General features: G+C 42.4%; 3 protein-coding genes across 5 annotated transcripts; 2 read left to right on the forward strand and 1 right to left on the reverse strand.

The window, feature by feature from the left end:
* The first annotated feature begins 1214 nt into the window (after positions 1–1214).
* Positions 1215–9211, forward strand: FAM210B (family with sequence similarity 210 member B). Its single transcript, XM_068912953.1, has 3 exons — positions 1215–1373; positions 4162–4334; positions 5740–9211. Exons 1-3 carry the CDS (start codon positions 1215–1217, stop codon positions 5954–5956), a joined length of 549 nt encoding a protein of 182 aa, XP_068769054.1. The 3' UTR covers positions 5957–9211.
* A 6-nt stretch (positions 9212–9217) lies between these two features.
* Positions 9218–18003, reverse strand: AURKA (aurora kinase A). 2 transcript variants are annotated; one of them, XM_068912840.1, is made up of 9 exons: positions 17563–17657; positions 17215–17273; positions 15782–16064; positions 15113–15191; positions 14178–14369; positions 13083–13221; positions 12529–12677; positions 11659–11833; positions 9218–11030 (listed from the first exon to the last, which is right to left on the reverse strand). In XM_068912840.1, the coding sequence occupies exons 2-9, from the start codon at positions 17266–17268 to the stop codon at positions 10845–10847; spliced, it is 1257 nt and encodes a 418-aa protein (XP_068768941.1). In that variant the 5' UTR covers positions 17269–17273; positions 17563–17657; the 3' UTR covers positions 9218–10844. The 2 variants fall into 2 exon arrangements, with proteins under 2 accessions (XP_068768941.1, XP_009682299.1); XM_009684004.2 differs by lacking the exon at positions 17563–17657 and adding an exon at positions 17868–18003 and having other exon boundaries at positions 10261–11030.
* CSTF1 (cleavage stimulation factor subunit 1) lies at positions 17880–27598 on the forward strand. 2 transcript variants are annotated; one of them, XM_009684001.2, is made up of 7 exons: positions 17886–18965; positions 19580–19753; positions 20520–20715; positions 22113–22390; positions 23210–23407; positions 23997–24387; positions 25813–27598. In XM_009684001.2, exons 1-7 carry the CDS (start codon positions 18846–18848, stop codon positions 26070–26072), a joined length of 1617 nt encoding a protein of 538 aa, XP_009682296.1. In that variant the 5' UTR covers positions 17886–18845; the 3' UTR covers positions 26073–27598. The 2 variants fall into 2 exon arrangements, with proteins under 2 accessions (XP_009682298.1, XP_009682296.1); XM_009684003.2 differs by lacking the exon at positions 19580–19753 and having other exon boundaries at positions 17880–18965.
* The last annotated feature ends 80 nt before the right edge of the window (positions 27599–27678 follow it).

The raw sequence follows: 27678 nt of genomic DNA on the forward strand, positions 1-27678 counted from the left end.
CTGCCTTTAAAGGAATAGAAAGTTATTAAATCAAAAGCCGAATCATGATCCACACCAGCAGAATGCAACTGACATCTCCTTTACTGAGTGAAACCACAATCAGTCCTTGGTATTTTTTGTAATTCAGACAAAATTTGCCAAACCTGTAGCATGCTATGATGAGGGCACTGCTGTGTTTAATATCATTGTCTACTCAGATGTTAAGTGCTACTGTATAAATAGGCAGAGAAAGCACATTAGCAAATTGCTTGGGAATAGTAATAAAAGAATGTAACAAATATGTGCAATCGTGTTCTGGGAAACTGTTCCTCAAAAAAAAAAACATTTGGAGAGAGATTAGATTTATGAAGCAAGAATTGAAGAAAGCATAAAACCCCTGAACTCAGCGTGCTGCTCTCCCAGAACAGACTCTATTCTAATGCATGCAAAGCTTGTTACTCTCTTCCTGCAAGATACTCTGTGAAACAAACCCATCTGTTCTGTGGAGCACCCCACTCAACAAGAGTGCTGTTTCAGCATGGTATCATCAGTGCTGTCCTGTGCAGCTCCAGCATGTGCTCCTAAATGGCAAGCTCTTCCGGAGGGGAAACCTCCTATTTATCAGACACAGTTCTGCTATTGTACTGAGCCCTGTATGCTTACTCCACTGTAAAAACAACAATGTGCTTGGAAAGGAAAGGCCTAGTAATTAGGAAAAGAGAAGAAAAGTATTTCATAGCCAGACCTTAAACATTTGGAGTCATTAAATATTTCCACCCAGCACTGTTGTTACACAGCATCTACCCTCCCCCAGCCGCGAGCGGCCCTGTCTGTGATGGCAGGGAGCCACCATTTCGGAAAGCTGCAGCTGTGGGAAGCCTTGGCATCGTGCGGAGGAACAGCTAACCTGCAGATACTAAACCATGTTCTGTAGCACTAACACGGAATGGCTGAAACCTCACAAGAGGTCCAGGGGGGCGGGCGCGGGGCCGGACGGCGGAGCCGCCCCGGGTGCGGCCGCCGGGGGCTGCTTTACCTCAGGCCGCCGGCAGCGGCTCCCCTCAGGCCGGCAGCGACGCCTCCTTAAAGGGCCAGCGCCCCCCACAAGCGGCGCCCTGCGCGCCGCCCCTTTAAGAAAGAGGGCGGGACCGGCGCTCGGCTGGTCGGGTCTGCCCTCCCCCCCGCCCCCCGGGTCCCAGCTCGGCGTGCAGAGCCGCTCGCGCCGCACCGTTGCTATGCTGCGGCTGGTGCGCCCGGGCCCCGCGCGCCTGGCCGCCCTGGCCGCCCGCCCCCTGCTGCCGCCGCCGGGGGGCTGCGGGGGCGCCGCCGGGCCGCGCCTCGGCCCTCCGCCGCCCCGGGTAGCGCCGCGGTGCGCGGCCGGCAGCGCCGCCCAGGTAGGTGAGCGGGGTGAGCTGGGGTCCTGCCGCCTGCCTGCCGCCGCCCGGCCCGGCCCGGCCCGGCCGGTCCCGCTTGGTGGGCGGCGGCGGCCTCCCGGCCTAAGTCGCCGCCGCTCGGAAGCGTTGTCCGGGCTGGGGCGCTCTCCCGGCGGGGGCTTGGCTGCCCCCGGCGGGGAAAATCTCCGGCCTCGCGGCTTGCGGCGGTTCCCGAAGTCAGCTGGCGCACGGAGAGGCGCGGGGGAGGCCTGGCACCGAGCCGCCTCGTCCGGCCCGCGGCTCTGCGGCGCTCTCCCCTGGCAGCAGGAGGAGGAGGAGGAGGAGGAGGAGGCGGCTGTGTTTGCTTGACCGGCCTGTGCCCAGGTAGTCCGTGTGAGCTTTGCATGTAAAGCTTCGCTTACAGCTGGACTTCTGTAGCTTAGTTTTCAGGCTAATTTTTAGAGCCCCGTGGCAAAACATAAAAATCACTGGCTCAGACTTGTTTTCCTACCTTAGTTCTTCCTAATGTTGATTTTTTTTTCCTGAATGATAGGAACAGAATTGGTTTGCTAGAAGAAATATTATAACAGAGTTGTACTAAAAACAGTATAGCTTTTTCTGCTACTTTCTTTACGTTGTTCAGGACGTGACCATACTGAGTAGTCAGTATCTGCTGAAGTGGTGCTTGTTTAACATCTTGCTCGAATATCCGTATATCCAGACGTTGCCTGGCATATGAGCCTGAGAGCATGAGTGAATTCAAAACTACTTGGGTGATGGGAACGAGCTGTTTTTTAGTCCTTACGATTCCCTTCTGCAAACTGTAATACAATGACCCTGCTGCACCTCAGAGGCTCAGGTATGGCTGTAGAGTGTCAACAGCTCTCTGAAGAAGGTCCTCATATTTGACCCCTTAAATACATTGTGATCATCTTTGTTAGGTTGAAAAAGTCATTATGAGCTATTGAACTTTAAAATACCATTCAAACCGTGCTTGACTTTTGAGAAATGCATACTGTTGAATAAACAAACGTTCCTGTCTGAGCATGTGGAACCACTGCTGGCTGAATTGTTAGGGCAGCTTTTTGCAGAAGGCATTGTGAGGAAACTGTTCAGTTTATGCAACTGGTTCTATTTGATAACTCAGTCATTTAAAACTTAAAGAATGTGGAAACACCTATTTTAACTCCCGTTCTTTTCCCCCTTCCCGAAAATAAAACTGAAGAATGAGAGGATGAGCTCTGTAGTACATGGTGATTGAAGTAATCTGACTAAATATTAATCCTTTCTTTTGCCTAAAGACTTTGCTTTAAAATATATTTTAACATATTCTCTTTATTTACTTTTTAGTAGTAACCCTGTTTGGTTTAAGCCATAAAGGAAAATTATTCTTTTTCTACTGAACATTTTTCTTTTTTAATCAAGTTTCAATTTCTGTCCAAATGTTGCATGGTACAAATCCTGAGCCCCAAAAAATCATCTAGCATCGTTTGTTATGTTTAAACATTTTTTTAAATGCAAATCATAATAAATACCTATTAAGCTGCACAATTCCATAAATACATTTTTATGAATCAGTATTCTCTCAGTAAGAAGAAATAGAAACTAAAACAAATTACAGTTAGAAAGAAGCAGCAGACGACTTTTTGGTATGATTAAAATCACCGACTGAACAAGTGATGCTACTAGGAGCATCAAAAGAGCAGCCTAACTTGCGTTCTGATTGACAGTCTTGCCAAGTCTAAGGATGAATCAGTGTGTTTTTCTTCTGTAGATCACAGTTTCAAGACAAACAAATTAGCAGTACAAAGAGGTGCCAGGCAGTCCCTAGCTGTACCTGTCCTGTGAGCAAGTGTTCTTTAGTCCAGCTGCCACATTGTCACAACTGCTGCTGAATTCAGCTGAAAAAAGAACACTTCCAATCTTTCCTGATGACCTTCCACTAATTAGGGAAAGATCCATGTGGGAACGTTCTCTTTTTCCAGCTAGTGTTTCTTCTATGGCAAGTCTGAGGACGTATCCAAGGGCTGTATTAGTATTGTGGACGTATATGCCCTTGTTTGTCTGCATTGCAATATCAAATTGCTTTGGGTATATGTTAGTATAAAATTCTACACTTTAAATTTACACAGGTAAAGAAGTGTCAGTAAATTCTGCTATGACAACATTTTTTTAGGTGAGATTAGGCTGCGTAAACCAGCACTGGCATGTCTGCGTGGCCACAGTCTACGCTGTGGCAATAGTATTGCTGTAGCTGTCAACAGTAGCAATTCCCTGATTTGTGTGTGTGATTTGCAGGAACTTTACGTATAGGACCTCTTCTGCCAGTTATTAGTAAGCCCACATCTGTGTGATAACATATAGGCTTCCAGTGCCATCAACTGCTTAGCCCTTGAACAAGAAGTTACATTTCAAGAAAACACTGTATAAAGCTGAGCAAGTGCAAGTAAAAAATATTTTGGCATCTCAGTTCCATGTTTCAGGTAACTTTGTGGTGTGTCTTGGCACCCATTTAGGTCAGCTACAGGATTGTGACCATAATAATGATGAAACGTGGATTGTGTGAAAACTTGCACCAAGCTTAATGCATCCCTTCGATGTGATTAGGTGGAAAAAGTCAGCTTGCATGGACTTTGCCACAGGGAAAGTGCTGTGCTGATGTGAAAAACCAAAAGCATGTTATTAGCTTTTCTAAAGCATTCCAAACTGCACACAACCCACTTTTTTCATTCAACTGAGCTGGTCCAACTGACTGGAATATGATACCATGCTCAACACTAACAAATGCTTTAAATTGTTTTCTTTTTAGGATGCAAGAGGACCCCCTGAAAAGGCAGCCACAGATCCCGGTGGTGAAAACAAGAAACCCAACAAATCGCAACAGCTCAAACAAGTTTTCAAAGAATATGGCGCTGTAGGGGTTTCATTTCATGTTGGAATTTCATTAATATCTCTAGGAATCTTCTACCTGGCTGTGTCAAGGTGTGGTTTGTACAGTTGTCTGTAGCCTCTAGATGATAGTTTAGCCAGGAAAAAAGTCTTACCATTGCGCATGCTTCTAGAAGGAGACGTGGGCATGAGGAGGCACGAGTAAAGATAGATGCACTTTTGTCTTTCCACACAATTTCATGGCCCATGGGTTGGCTGGGGAAGACAACAGAATAGAGACTGCACCAGAGTACTAGCCAGGCAAGAGAATTTATTCTTGTTCTGTGGAGATGCCTTTTGTTATCAAAGAGCAATATGGTCTGTAGAGATAGAGCTGCACGAAAGTGCTGGAGCTTACAGATGAACTTACTTTTCTGGGTGTGAACTCAGTTCAAACTACAGAAGCAACAGACACTAAAACAAAGGCTTGGGTTAAAAAGGAAAATGCCAGATAACCTTACAGGGGACAAGCGGGAAATTATTTACGTGGCTTCTGGTGGGGTTGAATTAGTTGGAGAAATGCCAGTGGAGCATGAGATACTTCCTCTGAGGAGACAAGCAGCAAATGTTTTGAGAAACTATGTTTTTGCCTAACTCTCGACCTCAGTAGGAATATGAGAACACTTGATTTCTGTCATTTATGCATCAGGGCTGATGGTGACATTGAAATTTTTCTCCTTCAGGTACTATTTAAATCTTAGTGACATAATATTGCACTGGCAAGTGAAGGGGGGAAAACTGCAGTAACAACTTATTTTGGAAAATTATCCTGAATATGGGGACCGTGACAAAAGGTGCTGTGCTGTGTCTGTAGACAGTGAAAATGTTTATGGAGTTGGTGGATAACAGTTATTTAGTGTCCATAATACTTTCTTCACTTACTACATTTTAGATAGGATACTTAGCATTCAAACAGCTTTGTACTCTTCTGTTAAAAAAAAGTCTGAAGCTTAATAGCAGGTGTCTTGGTTTGGATCAAGCACGTTTAGCTGATAAGTTTCGTCAAGATACAAGGCTACATTTTATTTTAAATATTGAGAAGGTGAATTTCTAACACGAATTCACATATTTCTAAATTTTTAAAACTCAAAAGCAGAGAAATGGGTTTTTTTTGTTTTTTGAGGAAGCTGAGCATGTGTCTGAGTATTCTCCATGCATGCACTGCAACTATAGAGTTGCAAAACAAAGAAGATATTTCGCTTCAATTTAAGAAAAAAAAATACTCTTCTGGAAGTATTTTATATGCTGCTATTACGGAAGCAACTTGGGCAGTTACTGCTGAATGAATTTGTTGTGTTTGTTCCTTATGTACTTAGCACTTAGATTCAAACTGAATTTCCAGAGTTGGAAGAGTAGTTGCTTTCTGTTAAATTCCCTGAACAAATAACATTTTTAATTCATGTTCTTTAGTGTGTAATTTCAAAAATAAACTAAAAAGTCTTGTTTTTTTCTTCCACAGTGGTGTGGATATGACTGCAGTTCTCTTCAAACTTGGTTTCAGTGAATCATCGTTGCAATCTAAAATGGCTGCTGGTACAAGCACGTTTGTGTTGGCATATGCTGTTCACAAACTGTTTGCTCCAGTACGAATCAGCATTACTGTAGTTTCTGTGCCATTTATTGTCCGATACTTCCGGAAGATTGGGTTCTTCAAACCTCCTGCCCCAAAGTCATGATGATTTTTGTGTTGGTTTTTGCTGTTTTTAAATGCTCTATATCCATGTAGCTTTTCAGTTTACCAGATTTCTTTAGAAAACTTATTTGGATCATGTTAATGCTGACCTCCTCTTGCATTTCTTATTCATTCTTTCAGGTAAATGTGACACTGTGAAAAGTGCTGTCTTTATCCTCTTTCCGTTTTGCAGCCTCTTTATTAGAAAAACCTGCTAAAAAATAGCATCAGGTGTTCCCTGCAAGTGGTAATACAAATGCTTGACAATGAGCAGTCTCTTTAGAACATATAGTTCTGTGTCTTTATAATCTAGCTTTCTGGGCCTAAACTTTTCTCTTGTTGAAACAGTTGCTGCAGTTCAGCACTTGTTTACTGTATAGTTGGGAATTAAAATAAGATTAAGTTTCTCCTTAATAGTTTGGTGGAACAAACAGTATCTTACTATATGAATATTTCTTTGGGTAAATATAAATATTCGGATCCAAATTTGTACATGGGACTTTTGTTATAAAAGGCACATGCTATACCGCAGTCCTGCAATATTAACACACATGCCTAACTAACTTCAGTGGGAGTATGCATATGCTTAATTACTGCACAGTGATAATTGTTTTTGCCAGAATAGATGATGCAGTCCTCTGAAACTGTAGCTCACTTGTGGTGCTTCCATATTTTAAGATTTTGTTGTTTGAAAGTGTAAAGACTTCTTACTGAAGTCTATTTTCTTTTTTTTTAATATGCGTATGCTATAGACTCTGAGGAAATCTTGAGTTAAATCAGTGTAACCAGAATTACCTCCTATGTAAACATATTCCAAAGATCATCAAGTCAGAGGCAAGGTGTCTATGGGCTTTAATGTGCTGAGATCTGATTTTTGTACTGGGGACACATTTTTATATGAAAACTAATCATAGCAGCTTTCTGCTCCTGTGGCTGAAACTCAGACCTGCACTGAAGTCCAGATATTACAATTCATAACTTCTCAAACAATTCCTGTGCTTTTGTCTGACAGTGTGTTGAACGTACCGATCAGAGATGGTTTTCATTTTTTTTATTTTGACAGTATTCCTATCAGAGTGCAGTCGTGCATGCACGTATTCCCATACCATTTTTCAGTAATTTTTTTCAGATCTTTTTTTCTTCAGTTGACCTAAGGATTGGATCCCAAAACTGGGTAGTCTACTTCACATTGTTTAGTAATGTGGCTTTCAGACAGGAATGTGCTTCTGCAAGATGACTGAAATCAGATTTAACAGTCTTTTGGATCTGCACCTCCCTCCAGCTCTGTTCTTTTTACCTTATCTTTGTCCATCTTCATGCTTCTGTCACCTACCCCAGAGTGGCTATGACACAGGTCTGTTCATACAGGAACCTGATTCAACTAAAACTTCAGAAAATTACCCTGGTGGTCAAAATAACTCTTTTTTTTTCTTTTTTGCTAGGTTCATAAATTGAGGGAGTCATGTAGTTAGGATGAGAGCTGCTTGTGGGAGGGAAGGAAAAGCAAGTCATTTCATTTTGTTATCAGCAAGCTATTAATTTAGCTTAGCCCTAATGTTAAACCCTAACTCCTCTTCCATTCAAAACTAGTCCAAACCATGGACAGGTTTGAAGGCTCTGCAAATCCTTAGGATCACAAGTGAAGAAACCTAGTTTGCACTCTAGGAAGACAAGTCATAGCCACATCTCTTGTTGGACTTCTGTTTTATTGCTATTGCTTGGTTTACCAGAGGTTTTTTCTATAGGACAAAAGGGTTAAAACTGAAGTGACATCTTGTTTCCTTTCTCTTTGTCCTTTGGGAAGCAAGCTGCTACCTGAGCCTGCCTCCTAAAAACACAGAGAACCCCTTGACAGTGGCTTCATCCTTGTTGTGCTGTGCTGTTAGCCCAGATGAGATTTAAGTCTTACAGAAACAACTGCAGCAGTGAGCAGGTACTCAGGCTAAGGGCTGATGTACCATGTAAAGGTAGCCATACGTGGCATATATCTAGAGATACATTATATAGTTTAAACACCTTTCAAAGTCCCAGCCTTAGGAGTAGGACAGGAGCTATACTGAGAGTCAGCATTGCAGTCGAGTCTACTTCCATGAGAACAGTAAGCTGTGTCATTCCTCTAACAGAGCTTATGTCGTGCACAGCTGCTTGGTTTGCTCATTAGAGTGTGAAACTAATGCTCACATTGTGTGCCAGTGTGCACAGGAGGAGTAGCTGTCAGGTTCATTTTAAGTAGCTTGTGTTCAGAAAAACAAACGAATTTTGTCCCATGTAGTGCCTCTTTTGCATTATGGTGGCTGAAGCCAGCAGCCTCTTTAGAGTGCTAGCCGTCACCTTGCTGCTGTCTGAGCCTGCTTGTGATTTGAGCTGTTCATCCCTTGAGAGAAAAAAAGCTTTTTGAAATCAGCTTCCCTGTCAGGGAACCTCTGCCTTTTTACCCTCGATTTAGCTGCAAGACTATTAATTATGTCTGCTACTCAGATGGAAGTTTTTTGCTCTCTGATGATAATGGGGTGTTTATTAGGTAAAAGTAGCAGTGTGTTCATACACAGCTGTTGAAGGGGTAGGAGGCTGTGATAACATGCAACAAACTTCTGTAGTATCCTGTGATATATCACTTTCTAGAGTGCCTGGAGGGGTTTTTTTTGTTTTTAAGCTTCAGCTGAGCTGTCAGTTTTTCCTCAAAAGAGTGAATTTTACTTTGGCTTTTTTTTTCTATTCAGAAGAACTTTTTCTGTGGCCTTCTGTGTTCTGTATGTGTTTAGGGGCACATTCTGTTACCTAAGGATAACAAATGAATTCCAAAATAATCAGATGATATCATCCTTGTTTTCCTTATTTGACCAATCATTTCCTAACAAGAATGTTTATTACTAAAGCTGGTTTAAAAAAAAAAAAAAATCCTTCTCACTCTTTCCAAAAGTAACTTTCTGTAAAGCAGACATGATTTAAAGTAAATGCATCTAGGTTACTAAAAGTCACCAGCACTAACTAGAGATTTAAAGAAACTGAGTTTCATTTAAATTATGATCAGACTTCAGATTACCTGTAAATTAGGTAAATTTGGTTGTATAAACTACTGGCTGTGTGTGTTTAGATATACTTTGCAAAAAGTTTATTTTAAATTAATTTGAGAATATATTTTGAATTTCAGAATCTTCATATGTAAAGGATCACTTTTTAAAATTATTTGTAAAATAGTGGAGAAGGCCTTAAAGCTCTTATAATAATGAAAATACAATAAATAGCTTTCTCTTACAAAGTGTTTGCTTGAAATGTTTTACTGAAAAATATTTGATTTGCATGTTTTAAACTTTTCTTCCTGTAAGTGGGGGGCAAGGGGGTACTATACAAGAAGCTACAAACAAGTCATGCTTATGCTAGTCTTTAGCTTTAAGAGTGAACTTTTTGAATATCCTTTTTTAAACTGAATAGCCTTGCAGCTAAGAGCTTTATCGTTAGTGATACCAGAACAAAGCTTCTCTTCATGCTGTGCTGTTTATTGCCACACAGCCTGGATAATCCTTAAAACCAAAAACCAAAACTACTTACCCTGTTTCTTATCAAGTTTAATTAGCTGATACTATTTTGATAAAGGGGGGGTGTCTAGAGTATAACTATTGTGGTACTTGTTTGAGGATTGAAAAAATTTTGGGGTTTTTTTTACCCCCCTCTCCCCCTTCAAGCCCCTGAAAGGGTAGATCAAGTAGTGTGTAGATAGGCCTGATCAGTTAAGTTTCTAGTTGTGGCACTGACACCAAAATACCAATGCAAGCCTTCCCTTAGAGAGCAGCTGGGGCCTTGCTATATTTTAGGGAATAGCCTCTTTGCAAGTTGTATGGCCAGAGCAAGAGTCTTATAACACTAGGTATAATTATTAGTTCTAGTAGCATAAAATACAGCTTGTTTGATAACAATGCTTTCCAGACCTTTCTTGTGCTTCCAAGTCCTGTATGGTAGCTGTTATGCAGGAATAACTGCATTAAAAAAATATGAAGGAAGAATTGAGCCCAGGTTTGACATGCTTGCAGAGAACCCACTAGCTAAGTGACTGGGGTGGTGGTACTTCTCTCACTCTCCTGTGTTTCAGTTAGATTTGGTCACTCTCAAATCTAAATGTGAATCTACTTCAGCAACACCCACACTTTGAGGGAAAAGTCCCTTTCTTCCATTCTTCTTCCACTGACTGACTTCTCAACACAGAGGTAGGTGAAGCATACTGTTATTTTGTGATCACAGAGTCTCAGACTGTACTGTAGTCTGACATAAGTGCCTAGAGGCAGGCAGATGAACTGATACAAGTACACTAGTGACTCTTGCAATACTAGTGACAGTATGTAACAAGTCTTTATTTAAGGAGTCGAGTGCTCACATGTAAGACAAAGGATTAATAGAGACAAAAAATAACATACACATCATTTTAGGACACTTAAGAGAAATGCATTCACCTCACTCAGTTTCAGATTACACCACAGTTGTGATACCCCTAGCAGCCCAAAAAGTTAGGAAGCAGGTATCTGTGGGATTTGTTATTGCACTGTTCAGTAAGCTAAAACCACAACTGCCTCTTACTATTGGAAGAATGAACCAATAATTAAGACAGACCACATCTTAAGGGCCTTAGACAGCTTAATATTTAGCTTTATACTTTATCAACATACCTGGCCCACATGTCAATCAATTTCAAGTATATTAAGAATTTCACAACCTCCAGCTAAAAAGTCAAACAATTTTACATTGCTATTTGGAGTTTAAAATGACAACCAGCTCAAAGATTTATGTTTGCTTTCAACCACCCTTGGATTCCAAGGCCTGCTCTTTCCCTTGTAAGCATTACAGTAGTCACATTACAAGACTTCCTCCTTGTTGATTCAGTGAGGTTACCCCTGTTAAGACTATGTTCTGGATGTGGCAACAACATCACTCTTTCTGCTGTTAGGCATCTTTGTAGAGTTTGCTGTAAGCCAGGGATGAACAAGTACATCCTTCAGGGGCAGTCGATGGAATGGGTTATGCTTTAGAAGCTTTGAAATTAAATCTCTTGCACCTTCTGTTACAAATGGAGGAAATTTGAATTCCACCTAAGAAAAGGAAACAACACTGAAGATACAGAATTTCTTTGGTAATGACTAAACTAGAGAACTGAACAGCCATACCATCCCAAGTACAGCTAGGAAGAAAAAGTTATGTCAGTCTTGCAGGTTATGCACCTTAAACCTATTGAGATAAGGTAACTTTGGCATTATCCTAAGGAGGCTTAACTTCCACAAGCACCAGAAAGCTTGCTAGTATATTTTTTTTGTGTACTTTTTAAAAAGACTAGTTTGCTGGAGCCTTTCTACGATATAGAACAGAAAAGTTAAGCTTACATTTTTTAGTAACAGCCTGGGTGTTAAATACTCATTTTATAAACAAGAAAACGAAAGAGGTAGAGAGCCTACATGGAGAAGACCTATTGCTTTATGAAAGAGAGAAGAGTTTCAACACAGGTATAAACAGAGGAAATCAAGGAAGTCAAGCAAGGTATCTTGAGGTCTTTTACAGTCATTCCATAGGGCAACTAAAATCAGCCTTAGGGATTTAGTTTTATCAGTATCTCATTAAGCCTTGCTACAATTCTAGTTAAATTACCATTTGTTAAGCTTGTGTGATACAAGGGAGCTGAAGGGCCACAAAACTCAGCTAGTTCAAGTAAGCTATGGCACATACCTTGGAAATAGCTCTGTAGGTTTCCTGGTATGTTTCTGCTTCAAAAGGTGGTTTCCCTACCAGGAATTCATAGCATAGAACCCCCAAGCTCCAAATATCCACCTTTTCATCATGTGTTCTTCCCTCAATCATTTCAGGAGGCAGATAGTCAAGTGTCCCACACAGAGTTGTTCTCCTGAAGAAAAATGTATGTTTCAGTTTGTCATCATTTGTTCTCTATGGCAATTAAGATTCATTTCAAGAGCCAGATAGAAGCTAATGCTGGCAGCCACCGGTACTTCTGTGCAGTCTGCTCCAAATAGATGCAGCACCACTATAATATCCAGTAAAGAAATCCCAGCAGTAATTTTTCTTCCCACCCTATCCCCTCTCCCCCCCCCCCCCCCTTTTTTTTTTAAATCCATGTCCTCGCCATGGCAATCACATTCCTACCCTTCCCCTTTTCATCCCACTGGCTAGGTGCGACACAGGCTTCCTTTCTGACAGATGCAATTCAGACTTATCTTTGAGGAATCATCCTAGATACATTGCTAGGGCCTGATATTTGAATAGAAGCTCTGGTCTCCCATGCCAGAGACTACTGTAACCACTATGCTGGTGCATCAGCCTTTGTTCCTTGTTTCAGGTTCAGCAAGCTTTGAAATACACAACTAGAAAAATGGGATAAGGCGGCTCCCTCCCTACTAGGCAAATTAAATGTTAGGTTCCTTACTGCAGTGGAACTGTTTTAGAAAGTAAAGGATGGAAGTTTTCCAGTATTTTTACAAATTCACATTGACCTCTGTTCCACAGCTATAGATGTGACAAGCAAGCTAACACTAGCCACAGAAGTATTTCCCTGCATAACGTTTTTATGCACTGCATTCTTACCTAGAAGATGGAGCATGCACTGACCATCCAAAGTCAGCAATCTTTAATTCTCCATTTGAGCCAAGCAGCAAGTTTTCTGGTTTGATGTCTCGGTGAATCACACTCTTTGAATGACAGTATGATAGGGCATCTGCTAGTTCTGTGATGTACTGTATTTAAAAAGAAAGCACATCTTTCAAGTATGAAGGCACTGTTACTCTAGCTTTGTTGGCTACAGCATAGCATTTTCTAGGTATTATGTAACTGGTACTATTAATTTGAATTAGAGTAATCATCTTAAGCCCTTTTCAGACTTAACAATACAGAATCCGCTTGAAGTGACCAAGCGGTTGAAGTTCTAGGCAACACTGAACATTTAGTTATATTAATGCTGCACAGTAACTTGTAATACATTTAGGAATAAGTTGGGAAGACAAGTGCATGAGCAAGTTAGCACTTAGGGAATCTCAGCTTCATACAAATAAGGACAGAATTTCATCCAAAGAGTTAGCTCAGTGCTGCAGGTATTCTGAACAGGAAGAGCAGATGATGTTCAAGAAGCTAGAACAACCTACAGTAGCAGTTCTTTGCTCATCAAACTTGGTAAGCTTCTGAAGCTCTTTGTAGACTTCTCCACGAGGTGCATACTCTAGAATAAGGTAGACTCTCGTAACATCATGGAAGTAGCCATATAGTCTGAGAATGTTGGGATGCCTGCAAGAAGATATAAACATTCCTCTAAACAAAGTATTTGTGTATTACTTGATTCTTAGTTATAGAACTATGGTAGTTTTTTTTTTAGTTTCGCTATAAGAAAAAAAAACTCATGTTACTGTGTATGCTCAGCATTTTTGCTGTGCATACTACAGGCTGGCAAGATAATGAACTTCATTTCCCTTTCCTGCTTCCCCTCCCACCGCTTTCAGGAAAGGTCAGCATTGGTCTTCAGCATCTTGCAAGTATTCCTCAGCAATCTAGGGTTTTCTTGGCATGCTATATGATCATGTGTTTATGCGCCACTATTGCTAAACGTGGGAAACAAACCCAATACTGTGGGAACCCTAGCATTTGTGTTAGTGGGAGCATGAATTATTTCACCCTCACATATCCATTATGAGACCTTAAATAGCAGGTAAGCGCTAATTATCATAGGAACAGTTTAGGCTCCGTCTTGGAGGAAGGCTGGCCAAGAGTTAAGCTAATGCACGTTTTCCTGAGCATATCTTTCTACAGCACCTGGAAGATTAGATTACTATTTAGAAAGTGCCTATTCCTTTTGTTTTGGAATTCAAGTTCAAAGGCTTGAAATGATTTTGTGGAACACAATTTGTTCGGCAAGTTAGGCCTATTTTCCAGGAAGCTAAACACTAGAATCAAGCTTAGATGCCTGAGAAGTTGCAGAGTTACCCCTATAAATCCAACAGGAACAGGGAAAGATAGATTTTTATTACTGTAGTTGCTTCACAGCAAACTAGACAAAGGTAATATTTATACTCTTGTGCAGACAGGCAAGAATCTTAACAACAATATCAAGGGTGGGAGAATTTTTTTTTTTTAAATAGCCCTCGTCTTCAAAAGGTCACTGTACGTTACCAGAAACAAACTTATTTTATGTTTTTTTGCTTTGGCCACAAGCTAGGCCAAAACCATAATTGTTTACTGAACTTTACCTAAGATGAGACTGTATTTCAACTTCTCTGCGTAGCTGATGTTCTACTCCAGCTTCCTCCAACTGCGTTTTAAATAGCACTTTCAATGCAAGAATAAATTTACTCTGCTTTTCACGTGCCAGGTATACATTTCCAAATTTTCCTTTCCCCAAAGGTCGACCAATTTCAAAGTCATCAAGAGACCACTGCCTTCTGTAAAAAGATATGGTTAAAGTATCAAAAGTCACACAAAGTATCCAGTTTTTGTATTCTGGGTTTACATTAATAGCATTTATGTTCAATAGACTACTTCCTGACCTGAGCTAGATTGTAGTACTTAAGGGAACACCACCAAGAGAACAAAACATGCATTGAGACTTCAGAAGAGAAGCCTGAAAGCTGGGCTCTTCCTTCTTAAAGCTTACATGTAGAGATGCTAACATCAGCCACGTGTTACTGCAAAAAAGTCAAAACTGCATGTACCAAGCCAGGCACATTTCAGTACAGTTAATACACACGCACTTACTAATGCATGTCAGAACTGTGTTTTAGAGCTAGCCATACTAAGAGTCTCATTCATCCCTAATCAGATTCCAACCTCTTGCACATACGAAGGAGGCATATTTTTCAATTGTACATCCTGTGACTAGATTAGTGTTTATCAGAGTTATCTTATGGGAGTTATCTTTTAGCAAAAAGCTTTTCTTTAGATGACAGGGAGTTCCAGTTCCTGAGAATTTTCAGGTCCAAGTAAGCTTTCCCAGAGTTTCATTAAGAAATGTTATAGCTATGAAGTGTTGGGACACTGTTCTCAATCAAGGGGCTGGAGTACTTAACTAGAACTTATCTACAGCTAATTTCCTTAGTTGTAGCATGTAGTCCTAGAAGTTAAAAGAAAGCCTAATTAAATGGGGCTCTGTTAGCATTTAGGAGCATTTAGGAACACAACAACTTACTTCTTTGTCTCTTCATTTTTCTTTTTAGTGGTCTCTTCATTTTTCTGTTTAGATGTGCTTTCTGCTTCAGTATTTTTTGCTATATATGAATAAGGGGAAACTTATGAACCGAATCCATGAGCACAGTACAAAAAAATGCATGTGGGGAACAAGTACAATCTCAGTGTAGTATCAGCAACAGTTCTTAGATTCCATCCAGTGATATTTTAAAAAATAAACTTACTATTGCAAGGCAGCATAGCAGTTGAGTTACACTGCTATCAAGATGTAATTCCAAGAAAGCTTTTTTAAGTCAAGAGAAATGTTTAGAAGCTTCCCGCCTCCCCACCACCATCAATACAGCACTTTATTATTCATTTTAATATCTTTGGTAATAAAGATCATGATGAATTAGTGCCAATTTCTTTAATTCACAGTTGACTAATAAGTAGCTGGAAGTTTTTCAAGAGCAAAGAAACACCCATATTAGTTCTAAACATGCAATCCTGGCAGTAACATCCAAGATCAAGCGTTACAATTCTGTTTCTGGGTGCAGCCAGATATTTCCGTACAAGACTCCCACATATCATTAAGATCAGCTTCAAAATTCTTGTACTGCACTCTGCTTCATAGAATGGAAGCATCCCAAGTGTCACAACTATTTGACCACATATGCATCATCTTAATTACCAGATCCTGGAGCCTGCTGAGGTTTTTCATTGTTCTTGCTTGGAACTTGAGGCCTAGCAGTTGGCTGGACCAGAGATTTTGGTCGTGGCTGCTGCCCTGTCTGGTTGTTGGACAGTTTTTGGTTTGACAGTGCAGATTTTTGCGTTTGTACAGGAACTCGCTGGGCCAAGTTCGAAGGACATAGAACACGTTGTGCTTGGACTCCACTGCTTAGTAACCGGCTGTGAGCAGAATGCTGAGGCACAGGGACACGTTTTGGGCCATCCCCGATGGGATTTACAGTCTTCAAAAAGAAAACATGATATTCTAATTATGGAAGAGCATACTACAATCTTTATGGCCTCATTCAAACAACATATATATGAGTTAGGGACAGGGTAAAAGGGGAATGTGACACACTAATGGGAGGTGTTAGGATATTCTGATCATAGGCTTTAAGGATAAATTTGATTTATAGACTACTCTGCTGACATTTTCTTGTGGACAGCATATTCACTTATAGCAAGTGGAAGAACTCCACATAAGTCTGAAGAGTATCAGTCAACAGTAGCAAGACTGACAGACCCCTGCTTCCAAATCCTACCACTTGCCTACTGTGCTTTGTTTTGAATCACTGCTCTCTTGAATGCATCTTAATTTGCCTTGCAACATAAGAAGATTTCAGCAGAACAAAGTTTATTCTGTAATTTTTAGTTAACCGGTTTTAATCTTTTCCTTCCAAGGAGTGAAAGCTACAGGTAGTTAAGGCTTATACTTCAGCCATTCTTAGCTGTTCTAGGATACTTTGCCTAAAATTCAGTTCAAATATTGCTAATTAGCTTCTCACATTTATTTTAAACCCTCTAATGATACCTATGTAATAATTTTTACTTCTTTTTCCCCCTAGACATTACTTAATCTTCTGGTTCAGTTCAGTGAAAGTGTACTGACAGCCTGATTAACATATATATATATATATATGTTTTACTCATGCTAGTTTTGAAGCCTCATGTTTCTAAATTAAAAGAATGAGAAAGTATCTGTATGCAAAGATAATGCAGTCAGGATTATCTTGAGCACTCTCCACATGGATATACTAATAGTGACATTAACACAATACTTGCTTTTGGAAACCATATCTGGAATAAGTTACCCACATGCACTTGCTGTTCAGTTAAAGGCTATTAGATTATATGCAAGATACCAGGAAAGTGTTTTAATTAGAGAATGACATATCAATACTAGCAAGAAGGCAAACAAGCCTTGAGCAATGTTCTCTCCAAAAGAGAAGCTGAAAGATAAAGATAGGAATTTGTTTCTGGCAAACAGGAAATGCTACTTCAAGACAAATTTCCTTTTTTACTATTTAGAACTGTGGTAGTCACCACAGTTTTAAGTCTATAGCTCTTGTATGATCACAGAAAGCAGAACAATCAACCTAGCAAGTTATTTACCTTAGCAGCATAGCTATGGTGTCCAGAATGGTTCTCTTTAGTATTCTTGTCCATGATGCCTGAGGAGAAGGGCACATATAGGTTAGCCTACACGTGAGGCACAGTTAGCACAGACCAGCTCCTCGGGCAGCGCTGCGCCTCGCATCTTCCCCTCCGACGCTCCCCGCCTGCGCCCCTCCGCTCCCTCGCGGGCCGGGCGGCCTCTGCGGCCGGGCCTGCGCTCCCGCGCCGCAGCACCCTGCCCCCGGCTCCCAGCCTGCGCTTCCCGGCAGCACCGCCCGCGGGCTCGGCCCTCCGCGACACGGCCCCGGGCCCCATCCCCGCCGCGGGCTCCGGGCGCCCGCTCACCCCCGGCCTCGGCTCCCTCCGGCCGCCAACGCTGTTTGAATTCAAACCGCCCTCCCTTAAATACCCTTTAAACTACCGCCTCTTTCCATTGGCCCGTCTCCCGCCGTCCGCGCCCGCTGATTGGCTCCTTCTTCACCGACCCGCCCGTCCATTGGCTCGCCAAACGCTCCGCTCGTTGCGAGGCTGCGCTTCGTCGTGGTGAGCCTCTGGGGCGCATGCGCAACGGCAGCCTGCTGCGTATCCCGCGTAGGGCCAACTCGCCCGCCCCCAGGGCGGTGTTTGCGCTACATGCGTATTTTACGTACCGTCTCTCCGCCGCTGGCTCCTTCCGTACTCCAAGTGCGTGGATCGGCGCCCCGTTTACACACTTTTCTCCGCAAGTCTCTGCTTGGCCGGGTCTTCCGTTACGCAAATCGCGTATGTCCAGACCACCCACCTGTGGCAACGCTACAACTACCATCCCTTCCTCACAGCCATTGAGGCCTCAGAGCGTGCAGCCGGCTGTGGGGGGAAGGGCTTCAGGTTAGTCCTGCATCCTGTGAGGCACGAACCCGCTTCCCTCACCTCCTCCACACACGCACCCTCCGGCTCGGGCTGAGGGAGAGGCTGTGCTGCCACCTCGCGTGAAGCCGAGCGTGAGTGGGGCTCGGGGCCATTGTGTCCTGCCAGCGAGGAAGGTGCCACGGGTGGCAGCTGCCTAGCCCGGCGGACCCGCAGGACAGGCAGAGGGGCGAAGCAGGCCTCTGCCTCGCGTTGCCCGGACGTGCGGCCCAGGGCAGCGCTCCACGTGCCGTGAGCTCTTGAGGACGAGCGCGAAGGGGACACTCGCCACCGCACAGCCCGCGAGGTGACGCCTGGCCAGAGGTACCCTCACCAGCCAGCAGACACGCGTGAAGGGGAAAGCAGACCGTCGTGTTACACCAGTGGTGACGTGCGGTTGCTGGCAGCTTCCAAAGCCCGGCAGGTATTGAAGAGACACAGAGCGGCAGCGGTACAGCGGTGACAGTGGAGGATCAGTGCAGTTTGTGAGCGCAAGCGTAACAGGAGCTTGGGGCTGTTGTGTTGTCTCAGTGGCCAGCTGCCCAAGTGGTCCTACTCACACCTGTGAGGAGGACCCAGGCCACTGAGTGGCAAGCGACAGCCAAAACCAGTTTGAGTCCGTTGAGCCTCTGAAGAAGCGTGATTGAAGACAACTCTTACTGGCTGTGCAGCGTTGAGAACAAGCGCAAAGGCGAGTCTGGTGTGTCGGCTCTTACAAGTGATACAGGATAGGTAAAAAGAAGATGTCAGGTCGTCGCGTTGCTGCAGCATGTGATAGACGACAGCTCCCACGGGGCATGGGTAGCATGGCATCCCCCCTCCTTGACCCGCGTCCACTTCGACTTCCGTTTCTTGAGGCTGACGTGAGTAGGACTTTTGGGAGGGTGGTGTTTGTACGCTTGGGACAGGCTCTCAGCCTGCTGAGAGCCCGTGAAGTGTGGCAGCGTGAGGTGCTTGTTACTGTGCTGCCCAAGTTGTCGAACTCATCAGAGAGGCCTGCAGCACAGAGCAGCAATGCCAGAAACTTTGTTATTTTAGCCCCTGTGGATGTCCCCGTGCTTGGGATACTGGTGTCCCAGCAGAAGCAGCGTTTCAGAGCTGTGCAGCTGGGACGCTAAAGAATCCTGGCCCCGGGTCTCCTGAGACGAGGCACCCTCCTGCTAAGACCCGGCCCTGAGCTCCAGGGGGCTCCCCCACGCAGGTCACCTAGGCCTGCCTCCCGCATCCCACCCGGGAACACTGCTGCGCCTTCTCCCGGCGGGGCGCTGCCCTCCGCGGGGCGGGTCGCGCTAGACGCCGCCGAGGGGCCCCCCGGCCGCCCCATCGCTGCCCCCCATTCTCCCCCCCGTCCCCCCCCCCACCGAGGGCGCTCGGGGCGCGCTTGGCGCGTCACCGCTCACGTGACGGAGGGACCTGCCAGTGCCCGGGCGCGCGCGTGGTGTCACTGTCACGTGATGCTGCAATTCTCTCCTTCAAGAGTCGCCTCCAATCGATTTGCGGGCGCTCGATGCAGCAGCCTTCGCGGAGGAGCATTCTTCGCTCTCGGCCGCCGCCGCCACCTCCTCCCCTGCCGCCGCCGCCGCCAATCGATGCGCTCAGGGCTCCGGTCGCCATTTTAGGGGGAGAGCGAGGGAGGCAGAAGGAAGGGTCGGTAGGTACCGGCGCTGCTCTGGGCGCTCCCTTGCTTTCGTCTCCGCTGCCTTGGCCGGGTTTCGTCCTCTGCAGCTCCCACCCGAAGCTGCCTGTCCGCCCCCGGTGTCTGAAGCCTGCTCCCTGTGACCGCTGTGCTCCGGCTGAGCACTCTCCCCGCCCTCATTCAGTCCCTTTCCCCCACGCCCCCTCCCTGTCTGGTTATTGGTCCCCGAAATTGGTTATTGGTCTTATTACTCGAGGCTGGGAGAGGGTGTAGAGGGCGAAGAGAAGCGTGTGCTGGCTGGGAGGAGGTGTGGAGAGGATGTGAAAGCCTCGGATGAAAGGGGGGAACGTATGTGTTAGGGTGGCTAATGTGCAGGGAAGTCAAAATGCTCTCTGTTAATCATCTTCCTAGCTCTGCGTGCCCAGGTCCCCCTGTCTGCTGGTGTTAGCGAGGCTAAATGAAAGACACTGACAGGATAGTTTTGCTAACTAATGCTGTGATTTTTTTTCACCGCATCATTTTCTTTATTGCTCTTTAATATGGTTAACGTTTACTTAATGGCAATGTTTTCATTTCTGCAGCAAATAAGTGCAACAGATTTCTTATGTTTTCCTATATTTTTTAATTTTGTCTATTTAATACTGAATCTTACCTGAAACATGATAGCATTAGCTATGATCTCCTACTGTGAAGCTCAGCAGGAGGTACTTTATGCAACGGTCATAGTTGTTATATGTAATGCTCTTGTATGTGATTTTTCTCTTGTATTTGTTTATTTCAGGCCCCTCCAAGGCATTCCTTGCTAACAATGTATAGAACAAAAGTCAGCTTGAAAGATCGTCAGCAACTTTATAAACTAATCATTAGTCAGCTGCTATATGATGGGTACATAAATATTGCCAATGGCTTGATAAATGAGATAAAACCGCAATCAGTCTGTGCACCATCTGAGCAACTGCTGCACCTAATTAAATTAGGTAAGCTAGAATAAAAAAAATCATAAAAAGTTCAGTTTCTAGATCTGTAGTTAAATCCGTTTGGGGTAGGAGTTTAATGTTACTGAGAGTACTTGGGTAATGCAAAGCTTAAGTTTAGCGGTACCATAACGTTTTCATGTGTATTTGTTCTCTTGATATGCACTGGATGCAAAACAGATCAGTGACTGTTGGCAAAATCTGTTTGTTTGAACTTCTGTAGCGTGTGAGATTACCTGTCCAGGGTCCTGGGTGACTGACAACTTTCTAAAAATGTGCTTCAGTAAACAGGATCATTGAGTCTGCAGAAGTAATAGAAGTAGGGTGAGCCTCACAGTTCTCTGTCAATGGTAGAAAAATTTTCAATATCATTCTCACTGAAAGCGTAGGAAAGGAACTAAGCCCTTCCATAGGCCATGTTCATTAGCCTTTATATACTGGTCTCATTAAAAATGAGCTTCATGTTCTAGGGCCTCAGCAAGGGTACAGCCTATTTTCTCTCTCTCTCTCTCTCTCTCTCTCTGAGAGTACATCTGTGCCATAGTATATAGTCAAAATACCTGAGCTGCTGTTAAAACAAGAGGCCTGGACATAGCTGCATGTGTTCTGTGTATTGTAATTGAACTGGTTCTGCTGCCTGAACTAGTTGAGCTCCAAGGGTTTAAATATATGAAGCTTTATATCTGTCTGGAATAAGAATACAAGAGTCATTTTGTAGATGAAAGCAATGAAAACTTTTCTATCACCTGTGATAGGTTGATGAGCACAGTTAGGCACATAGCTGAAAATTCTTGCATCCTGCCTTATTACGAGTTCCAGTGCTGAACTGTCTTTATCCTGTAGATGCATGATGGAAATCAAAAAGTTAAATCTGAAGGGTGGGTGCGAACAGAAGTAATGATTTTTATTAGCAATGCTGAGGTGGTTTGTGGGATGGGTTTTTTTCCCCTCGATCCAGTAAAACAAAAATCTAAAAGGCTTAGTAAATGCTGCCGTTTTTAACTTTAAATCTCATGTAAGAGTGTTGAGATTTGATTCTCCGTTCTGTAGAAAAGCTTGCAATAGGTCTGTCCAGGGCTTCCCAAAGTGATTATTAGTGCATTTATCAGTACTTACTATAATATTATATTTGCTGGTTGTATTTCCAGGGTTAAAATTACAAAGCTAAAATTGCTAGAGCGTGTTGTGCTCTAGTGTAGCCAAGTTAGCTCTCATTTCTCGTGAGAAGTGTTGCTGTATAATGTGTTCTGCTAGCCTGGCTTTGTTGAGTAGGGGCTTATCTCTTCTAACACCTGCCTCGTATACATGTTAGAGAAATCTGTAGCACAGATCTGGCCACAGCCTATCCATCTATGGGGAAAGTTAGCATATTTTAAGTACATCAACTTCTCTCTTTTCAGGAATGGAGAACGATGACAGTGCTGTTCAATATGCAATTGGGCGGTCCGATACAGTAGCTCCAGGCACAGGAATTGACTTAGAATTTGATGCAGATGTACAGACCATGTCTCCTGAGGCTTCTGAATACGAAACTTGTTATGTCACGTCTCATAAAGGACCATGTCGTGTAGCTACATATAGCAGAGATGGACAGTTAATAGCTACAGGATCAGCTGATGCCTCAATAAAAATTCTTGATACAGAGAGAATGTTGGCCAAAAGTGCTATGCCTATTGAGGTAAAATATCACTTGAATCATAGCTACTTGGTGAATTTTTGAAGTGTTGTGACTTATGGTTGGCCCAGTGGGTTGGACCAAATGTGTGCTCACCATATTTCCTATTCCAACAGCAGCTCATAAAGTATCCTTGAAGAAAAGGACCAAGAAATAGGGCAAGTATACTTGTGTGATTTCTGGCAGCTGTCTAGAGAATTGAGCCAGAAATTGCTTCTAGACACTTCTTCTAATACTTGTTGATAATTGCTGTCTTGTGTGAACACAGTTTATTTTTGAACCCACTTACATTTTTGACCTTTACAGCCTCCAGTGGCTGTGTGTTTCGCAGCTTACTGTTTCACAGAATTCATATTTATTCATGTTCACTTTTTTCTAATAAAGTTATCAGGTAGCAATTTAGAAGGTGAGGTTTTTTGGCTTAGATACATACCAAATGATCAGCAGTATCCCATGTGAATAAAAGTTGCAGTTTTCCCACTTGTTACAGCTTCCCTTAATTTTCACAGCAATACAGTGCTTTGATTTGGACTGTTGAGGATGAGGGTGATGTTTGGTACCCTTGAACTGTGTTTTCTTGTGTCAGTTCTTTGTTACTGACGCTAGTTTGGACAAGTCAATCTTTGTTATCAAATAACATCCCTGTGTCTTTACAGTGGGTCGTGGGTCTTCAAATAATTAAGACAATCACTACAGATTGTTTGCCTGCTTATATGTCAGAAAGATAGCTGGGTTTGGCCACTCAAGCATATACTAAACCTGCATTTCCTGTCAGAAGTATGTTCTGCCTTCTAGGACTAACTTGTTGAATGTTGTTTGTAGGTCATGATGAACGAGACAGCACAGCAGAACATGGAAAATCACCCTGTTATTCGAACTCTATATGATCATGTGGATGAAGTTACGTGTTTAGCTTTTCATCCAACAGAACAGATTCTAGCATCTGGTTCAAGGGACTACACGCTTAAATTGTTTGACTATTCAAAGCCTTCTGCCAAAAGAGCCTTCAAATACATACAGGTTAGATATAATAGTCCTGTTCAGAACAACTGAAGCTTAAATCTGTAAACACTGAGGTATCAGTGGCCAAACTGTGTCTGATTTTTATATATGGTTAGGTAAGCGGGAGTATGCGATTACGGAACTTGCAGGCATTGTGGTAATTGCATGTTAAGAGTTTGTGCATAGTAGATAACTTATAGTCTTTAAAAATCTAGTGCCTGTTTGTTTTTTGTTACTCTAGACCTAATGTGATATTGATAATTTTAAGTCAGTTATATTATCTTGGTTTTGGAGGAGGGTTTGGAATTATGTGGGGGAGGGAGGGGGGCTGAGGAATGTGACTGGCTGACAGAACCTCCTCTCACTGTTGTATTATCCCTAAAATGAGTGGGCACTGCAAGCTGCTCAAAGACAAAAACTATGATGCTCTTAAATGTTTTCTCTCAGTTTGATCCTATAGGAAGTATTTTTTATTTTGTGCAAAACATAAAACATTATGCTAATGGGTAACTTAACTCATGGTTTAGCCCTTAACTTCATCAGAACTGACATTTCTTCACAGTTTTTTTTCTTACTGATGCTGACTATGTGTTTTTTGACCCAACAGGAGGCAGAGATGTTACGCTCAATCTCTTTTCATCCTTCTGGAGATTTCATACTTGTTGGTACCCAGCACCCTACCTTACGCCTTTATGATATCAATACTTTTCAGTGTTTTGTGTCTTGCAATCCTCAAGATCAGCATACTGATGCTATATGTTCAGTAAACTACAACGCAAGTGCGAACATGTACGTGACAGGAAGCAAGGATGGATGCATCAAACTGTGGGATGGTGTTTCAAATCGCTGTATCACTACTTTTGAGAAGGCACATGATGGAGCTGAAGTCTGTTCTGCTATTTTTTCCAAAAATTCAAAATATATCTTGTCAAGTGGAAAAGACTCTGTAGCTAAACTGTGGGAGATATCCACTGGTCGAACCCTGGTCAAATATACAGGTATGTGACAGGTGACCTTCCAAGTACCTTCTTTGCCAGATACCAACCAATGAAGGGATGGTATTGTCAGAAGAATTAAGTCTGTAACTGCTGAAAAGTAAATTACATCTGGAAGAGAAGCAATGATTGTTGTATGTCAGCCAGTGTCATAAACTATTTAGTCTAGGTGGATTTACTTCGTTGTTTTCAAAGGAAACTTACCTTTAAAAATATGAAAAGTAAAAAAGGAATATGAATAGCCTATAATGATCAGGACATCTGTGCAAAGGGATTTGTTCTTTAGCAGCATCACTTTCCTTGCTTGTGATCATTCGTTTTGATTTTTGTTGTCGTCCTATTCATGGCTAGGCTGTGGGGCACAGCTTCAACTGAAAGGGTCAAAAGTGGCCTCATACGCTTCTGGCTAGAGTAGGCCACTTGCCTGGGAGGTACCCCAGACTAAGGGGGAATTGAACATGCCTTCAAAGAGTTGTTTTAACCGTTAGTCTAGAGTTCAAAAGATGGGTCCAGTAAGCCATGGAAACATTCTGAAAAATGGCTACATCTGTACTTTTTTGAAGGATGCGATTGTGTGCACGGTAAGCGTACTTAGAGCATGCTGACCGTATGATGCTTTGGCCTCAGCAAGACTTAGCAACTGATGAGGGTTATGAAAACTTTGCACGTAACAGCAGCTGTGTGAATGAAAAAGCTATTGGATTGAACAGTAATGTGCTTAAATATTACTAGACATAGTGGTAGTAGATAAGATGAGAATATGTTGAAAATTTGTATCTCATCTTTTGGGACCAGTGTGTAGGGTACTCTATGTATGCTAGCTGTGTTTTGCTCTCAACCAGCAGGGTGCAGCAGCTCCTTAATAAACCTTGCAAAATACCAGGTAGGACGCTGCTATGTTCCTTGCCAAAGACATAGCTACATATGAAACACAAATGCTAAAATTTGAAGGGTGCAGAGTGGAGGTATGACCAAGCTAGGTCATACAATGTGACACACACACACACACGAACCAGTGTTGTCATTGATCATGAGAATCCATATGTTCTACTAACAGTGGTCCTTCACGTTAGTTTTGGCTGCGAGCCTTGTACAAAAAATGAATGTAAAACTGCTCTTCCAGCTAACTGTTTGTACTCAAACTGTGAATGGTGTGCCTTGATCTGCACAGCTGGAGTGGTTGAATCTGTCCTGTCCTCTAGGAAATTCTAGAGTATACTGTGTGTGTATATAACTACAGAACAGTATTTCTAGTTGACTTGACTGTTCTGTGCACAATTCTAACTGAGAAAATAAGTCTCTTTAGAATGTAGCAATGGTATCTATGGGAGGTTTACTTTTAGGTCTTTGAAAATTTCTTAAAACTGACCCTATTTGGGATCATATTTTACTGCATACATTTAATGAATTTTTGCATCCTTTTCACAGGAGCTGGTTTGAGTGGACGACAAGTACATAGGACACAGGCTGTCTTCAACCATACAGAGGACTATGTGCTGCTTCCAGATGAAAGGACCATAAGTCTCTGCTGCTGGGATTCAAGAACTGCTGAACGGAGAAATCTTCTTTCTCTTGGGCACAACAGCATCGTCCGTTGTATTGTTCACTCTCCTACCAACCCTGGTTTCATGACCTGCAGTGATGACTACAGAGCTAGATTTTGGTACAGAAGGTCAACCACAGACTAAAGACACCTTTATGAAACAGTGATTATCCAGATTCATTATATCATCTTGTATTGATTGTACTGCCAACAGATGCCTAGATGAGAGCCATGCTGTGTCTGTTTTTTAATTCTGTCAAATGCGACAGAAAAATGCCAGAATACTGAGACTTGAGTTTTCGCCCCACACTAATTTTTTTTATTAGTGTGCGTATGGCATTAATTTTTTTTAAGTCATCTCTAGTTGTACTCAAGGGAGGGGAAGGGGGAATAAAATGATCCTTGCAAGAAGGATTAAACTTGTTCTCCTATCTCTAAATCCTGTGAAAGATAATGTGACTGAATCTTGCTCAAACTGGGCAGAATGAGCCAGTTTTGCTCTGCATTGTATCTGTGCAATCCCACTGAGGTCTGTTTAAAGAATGGATTACACAAGTAACAGCAGAACTTGGCAAATACTTTAATGAAGCCTTAAGCTGCCTTCAGTTCTGATTCATGCTTTGTAAAGCTCTATTTTGTATCTTTTTAGTCTGTTTTTTGGTGGGGTTTTTGTTTTTTGTTTTGTTTTTTAATTGGCTAAGTGGACCTTCAATTCTGAGCCAGTCTTGTGCCACAAGAATTTGAAACACAATTTTAAATGGTTTAGATGAATTCCAGAAATGGTGTTCTAGTTCTGATATTAAAGCTCAGACCTGAAATCTTGTCTTTCATTTGAATTTATCTTAACAAGTGCAACTTCAAAGGAAGCTCACGGTATTTTCAAGGAATAGCCACACTGCAACTGTAAAAGGCTGGTGTGGCAGTGCCGCGCCGTGTGAAGATGACAAGAATAGTTTTGCCATAGAGACCTACAGTATCCCCGCAAAGAAATAAATTGTTGCGCGTTTTGATTTTTGTGTATGTACCTCAGCAATGTCATTTCATTTTATTTAGAAATTTTTATTCTGTAGTTGCTCTGTATTCAAGAGCACTTGAATGACATTCTTTTTTTGATTCAAAAATCCAAAACAGTTCTATTTATTTGTAATAGTCCAAGTTTCCCAGACATCATATTCAGCAGATGTACAGATTAAGATCCTCTGTGCTTAAGCCTTCTGTAAATTTGAAAATTCACTACTGCTCACAGATTATCTTGCCTGTGCTAGGCTTCAAATATGTTCTTTCAAGCATTCGGTCTGTGGCTCCAGTGATACAGTACTCCTGGGCTTCACAGTTGGGAGACTTTCTTCGGTCACAAGCTCAGCACTTGCTTTCGTTAGTATTTTCAAATATTAGATTGTTCTTACTGATGAATTAACTTTCCATTGTCACTGATGAAGTATCTTGTCAAGGGCTGAAAAGGGTAAGGTTTTGTCTGTATTTAAATAAAATTACCTTTTAAAAAGTTATTTAATATACAAAGAAGGAATTGTATTAGTTTTCTATATAACAAAAGGCAAGCGAATTAAATATCGGAAGGATCTCTTTTGGGAATGTGTTATAGCTTGATGAGTCGGTCTGTTGCATTGCATGTGAACCTGAAATAACTAGAGTTACGGTTTGGAATGTAAATGTTCTTGTTTTGTTTTTTTCAGGTAGAGAATGCAGTTTAATTTTCTCTTAATTTGTTCTGCACAGCAATAACTTTTCCT

Source organism: Struthio camelus, chromosome 18 (assembly GCF_040807025.1).
Source record: "Struthio camelus isolate bStrCam1 chromosome 18, bStrCam1.hap1, whole genome shotgun sequence".
Taxonomy (NCBI): Eukaryota; Metazoa; Chordata; class Aves; order Struthioniformes; family Struthionidae; genus Struthio; species Struthio camelus.